The sequence below is a fragment of the Convolutriloba macropyga genome, chromosome 3 (assembly GCF_964194025.1).
Source record: "Convolutriloba macropyga chromosome 3, txConMacr16.3, whole genome shotgun sequence".
Lineage (NCBI taxonomy): Eukaryota > Metazoa > Xenacoelomorpha > Acoela > Convolutidae > Convolutriloba > Convolutriloba macropyga.
Window position 1 is genome coordinate 25933513 of NC_134470.1, and position 5388 is coordinate 25938900.

Below are 5388 nucleotides of genomic sequence, written 5' to 3' on the forward strand. Positions count from 1 at the left end.
AGCCCCTAATGGTATTGGTCAAGCCGTCAGCAACATTTAAAAATTAATATTGGAAACTAACTACGTACTTCAAATGAAAAGACAAAGTAACTATGCGCAACTCAAAAAAGATTTTGATCTCCTTTTTGGCGATGACAAATTTTTCACAATTACCAAGTTACTCCAACTGGCAAAAGACGGTTATGACACAAAGTTGGTCGCTAGAGGTCACATGACCGTAGATCTGGACAAACACAACCGACCTGTTTATACCAGTAAAACGTGGTTGGAATCGCACGACTTCGTTGGTCCAAAAATATACGCCAGCAATGCCAACAGCTTTTTAGCGTTATTTTTTGCATTGTTGTTATTCTCACTATGCATCTTATTGCTGGTCTATCTTATATCATGGCAGTATCCTAATGAAAACTTAAACTGCAATGCACGTGATTGCTGGAAAAGGGTGAAGGCAAACTGTCAAAACAGTTGCGATTCACTCAAAAAATGTTGCAGAAAAAGTAAAAAGAAATTGAAGAAATCGGCCAAAAAGACGAAAAAGAAACTGAAAAAATGTTGTGAATGTTTGGATAATGGATATGTTAGAATTGGGAGGCGAGAGAAAAAATCAAAAAAGAAGAAAGAAGAGGAAGATAGAGAGCAGAATGAAGCGTTACTCGGCTTAGAAGAAGACAGAGACAAACGTAAGAACAAAGATGCTACTGAAGATCCGAAGGAAGATAAGTTAGTTACTTAATGGGCCATAACATTTTTTTAAAATAATTTACAGATTTACATGACTTTTTATGGTTAGTTCAGCTCGTTATTAGAGTGTCGTTATTGGATAGTTGAGTTATTTAGCGTGTACCTCGGTCATGTACGGCTGTAAATTAATTTTATTAGAATGGAATGCTTTTTGACCTTCAATATTAATGGTTTCACTTGGCCTTCAACCTCGATTTAATCCAATGATAACTCGATACGCTAAAAGTAGTGGTCTGTACACCTATTGTTACTTCCCTTTCTACATTGTTTACATCAGTTCAAAAAGATTCCAAAAAATATGAAAACCCGACAAAACTTAGTGCTCGTATATTCACTGGTAATACAGGTAACTGTATAAAAGTTGCTAAGGATCCTACTTTTTACCTTTTTGTTTTAGGAGGGATAATATTGTGAGGAGCAGAACAGTGGACAATGGCACAACCTTCGATGACCCTGGAGCTGAAGACAATTTAGAAAAATTTCGCGAATCAGTTGACTCAAAAATGCGTTAGGAAACTTTTTGGCTGCACCAATAGAAATATTATCCGAGTCGTTATTTGTATTAGCTGCAATAGCGATAGGTGTCAGGGGAGCTATAATTAGCCTCCTCTTTTTTATACCACTCGAAGAGGAGTATTGATTTTCTTGAGTTTTTTCCTCTTAAATACTATGTATTCATGTGGCGATTTGACCTAAATATTAAATTAGTAAAATTGCAGTGTGAATAATTGTTCACTTAGCGAGAGAAGTTTTTTGCTGAGTTGCATTATTTTCTTGACTGTTTAATTTTAAAATAACTTTGTCGTCCAATTGATGCACATAGCTAACATTTTTTTCGATTTTTCCTCACCCATTCGTTTATTTTTTCAGGCGTGTGGTTTTAATTTCTTTTTGATTCTAGCACTCAGTTGTTGATAAAGCAAGGTTTTGCAGTTTGCACTTTATTCTTTTATGCATGAAATTGTCTCAGGTTCTCAAAATTTTAGTGAATTTTCTGGTTCTCAGGTTCTCAGGTTCTCAAAATTTTTAGCTTTATAACAAACATGCTTTTATCTTTGAACAGACTATTGTTGTATCAATATGCATGGTGGGGATTTATTTTTGTCTTTTATTGCACTTTCAAGTCATTTTAATGAAAACTTTTATTTTGGAGAAAAAGATTTTTAATAGAACAAATACCCCCTTGTTTGACCAATTTTTCTTAATTTTTGTCGTCTGTATGTGCTTAACCTAGAATCATTTTGAAGTATTTGATAAATATTGTATTCAATTGAAGTGTTTGAGAAAAAGTCGGCTTGAGCAAAGTTGTGTTTTGCTCCTCTGAAAATTTTCAAATAGTTTGTAAATTTTTTAAATAGTAAAAAATTTTTTCACCTCGTTAAGTTGCTTTTTGCATGCTAAAATCATAACAATTATAATCTTCTGTTTTTGAATGCCTTTCGTTTCCGTAAATTGTAAAACAGTTAAGTTCAAAGTAGACGATAACTGTTTTTTTCTGCTTGGGATTTGTAGCTTGGTTTATTAGTTCCTCACTATTGAATCCTATTTCATATGAAGGTTTGAATTTATTATGTTTGCTAAGCACTTTTTTCTTAATGCAATGCAGTTTAACTTTTTTGGTTGTTCTAATTTAAATTTGACTACATAGCTTTTCGGAAAATATTGCAGGAGCATTAGCTTTGTAAAAAGTGTATGGAGGTCCTTAATTCCTTTGCCATTTCCTGATAATTTTCAATATTGTTATTGGTTGTAATGGTTTCGTCTGATTTTTCCATTTATATCAAAAGTTTTGAATGAAACTGCTTAACTGTCCAGATGACAAAAATTAAATGTTCCTATTGTTTTTATTGCTCGACTTATTGCAACTTGAGGAAGCCTGTCAGAGAACTTACTTCTACAAAAAAATAAGTTTTTTCTGAAATAGTTACCTCAAATTCAATTGTATTGCTTTTTTTTGTTCCACATCTTTTTGTAATTTGATGATTTTTGGGAAATGGCAACGATTTGAGTTGTTTACGGAACTTGTCAGGCTATGATTATTTATTTCGACATATCAATTTTTTTAATAAATGACATCTATATATATATATATATATATATATATGTATATATATCATGTAACTTCAATCTAAATTGAAATAAATTCATATTTTAATTACTAATATTGCTTGACTGTGCTTGACGTCAATTCTCATTGTTTTTAGAGTTAGTTTTTTAGTTCAAGCTAGTGAATGAAGGTTTGATCACCAATGTCTTACCTCTCACACAAAATGACTTCTGCTGACTCTCGTAAATTATGCTTGCTTTGTTAAATTGAAGGAGGAGATAAAGTTAAATTATGGTTGCTCACTCTAATGGAAAATTCTTTAAGAGCATATTTTAAAAGTAAATAATAAGCAAATTTAGAACTTAAAGTGAAGACATATTTTTTAATTGCTCTTGAACGAAGTTCCAAGCAATTAGTGTGAACATCTTTGATTGACCGATTTGACATTTCAATTTCAACTTTGCGAACTCAATTTTATGGTATTGCGTGATCTGGATTTCTCTCTCATTCACTCATGGTATTATTCAAGGTGAAAAAGTCATTTCGACAATTTTTGATCCCCGAAAAGTCCCTCCAACCAATCTAACCTACCCTCTCCTCCAACAGACACCCCAACTACCTCCCTCCCCTCAACTACCTCCACTCCCCGTCCAGCTACCCGCCTACACCCCTCCCCCTCCACCTACCTCTCCCCTACCTATTTTTTTTTACTGTTGGAATAGTTTAGATTATTTTGGTGAGCTGTCTTCTATCAAAGACTGGTTCACATATTTTCGTGAGTTTTAATGTCAAATTGAAGCAGTGATTTTGGTCATGCCGAAACAATAAGTGGAGTGAAAAAGGGAGTGTTGGGCTGCGTGAAATGTTTTTCACTCGAGTTTAATTTATTTTGAGAAAATGGTGTTCAGACATAAATTTGTTTTCTCAAGAGTTTTTTTTGTTCATATGAAGAAATTTGGCTTCTGTTGGTACAGTTTTCTGTGAATGCGTAACGCCATTTTTGATGCTTTCTGCATAGCTTTTGTGTCATAGATGGGTTACAAACCATACATAACCAACCTCACTGATTAAAATGACTTTTGTAATCACTTATTGATTCCAATTATCAAACCAAAACTCTGAATTGAATAGAGGCCACGCAAGCTAGATAATTGTCGGACTATAATTTTTTCAGACATCAGTTATCGCAATTTAATTAAAATAAATTTTAGAATAATTTTAATCCAGAGTCGTATATTTTCATTTTTTGGGTTTGGTTAACCATGGGGTCTCGGCTATCTATTTCGCGGCTATTGTTTGACAATCTGACGGCTTTTTTTCTTTTATTGGCATATTGTGACTTACATCCTACGAAGCTGTTTCAGCTATTTTCTGGCAATTTCCCGGCTATATTGGTCACCCAGTTAATCTTTTGAGGATTAGAAGAGTTTTGATTTCTTTGTGGTTTATGAATTAGGTACAGTTAGACATAATATTCAGTGCTTGATGTTGGCATTAGCAAGCCTCAAAAAAGTTCATTCATACACTTTTCGTTGTTTTACTTTTACTTGTTCGATATCACTTCCAGAGTGAAATCTTTTCTGGACGTTTGATTTAATGTTTATCATTACAAATTCCGAAATACAGACAATACTTATACACTTCTTGCTATTTTGGACCAAAAATATGTGTTCGAAACAAATTACGCTCCCCCGAACAACTAAGTCGGCTTTTTTTCCAGTCTTATCCCGAAAACCGATCACATCAATTATAATCGTAAATAAAGGTCGTTAGACATTATTTCCAACGTTTTTAGTAAGGGAGATACGAAGGAAAGTGCACGAAATGCTGTTAAAAATCTCAACTCGCAACAAGAATCACAGAAGTCACCATTGCAGTCAGAGCAGAAAGAAGACACAAGAAACAGAAGAGCAAGTCCTGATGTGTACGATAACAACTTCCTCGTTCCTCACACCACTTCAGTGTCTTCAAATTCAGTGAGCAAAACGTTTTCACCAACCCCAACTCTATTCCAATTGGGGGGATTTAGGAAACGTTTTTGGGTTTTTGGGGTATCAGAGATGACGCAAAAGAATTTTCTTTTGCAATAATAGTTTCTCTAGATGGACATTTAAATATTTTGCAAAACGGAGATTTATGATGAGTGGGTGGTTTCCAATTTTCTTTAACGGACTGCACAGCGAAGAAGATTAATTAATAAAATAAAAATGTTTTTACATCACAATGCAAGGACGACTTTAATTTTGAAACAAGTCTTTTCGCTATTTAACAAATAGGTTAAAATACTTGTAACAAAAAATGAATCAATAAAGCATAAATTTTCTGTCATAATAATATAAATCAATTCAATTTAATTCTTTGTCGTGCCTCTGAGCCATACACTTTCAAAAGGTCAATTTATGTTTGCCTCTTAAAATAAGAAACATCTTGCTAAAGAACCAAAGAACTGTTTCAATTTTTCCTTAAAGATTTATCGTTTCTCGATGACCGAATATTTTCTGTCTAGTCCAATTATCTATAGATTAACGAGCAATTGAATCCGTTAAAGTAGTGTACCCAAAAATTCTTGCAAAGTTTTTGCTACAGTACGCCTTGTAATT

The 5388-nt window shown here is 33.4% G+C and overlaps 1 protein-coding gene across 1 annotated transcript; it reads left to right on the plus strand.

Annotated features, from left to right (window-relative positions):
• Window positions 1-4768, plus strand: LOC142336581 (uncharacterized). The gene is made up of 3 exons (XM_075385491.1): window positions 1-720; window positions 1139-1248; window positions 4584-4768. Exons 1-3 carry the CDS (start codon window positions 74-76, stop codon window positions 4766-4768), a joined length of 942 nt encoding a protein of 313 aa, XP_075241606.1. The 5' UTR covers window positions 1-73.
• Window positions 4769-5388: the final 620 nt, after the last annotated feature.

Bases quoted from the DNA above. Each gene is read 5' to 3' on its own strand.
- LOC142336581 (XM_075385491.1), top strand. From the start codon at position 74: ATGAAAAGACAAAGTAACTATGCGCAACTCAAAAAAGATTTTGATCTC. The intron at 721-1,138 runs GTTAGTTACTTA...TTTTTGTTTTAG, and splicing joins GAAGATCCGAAGGAAGATAA to GAGGGATAATATTGTGAGGA. The intron at 1,249-4,583 runs GTTAGGAAACTT...CAACGTTTTTAG, and splicing joins ATCAGTTGACTCAAAAATGC to TAAGGGAGATACGAAGGAAA.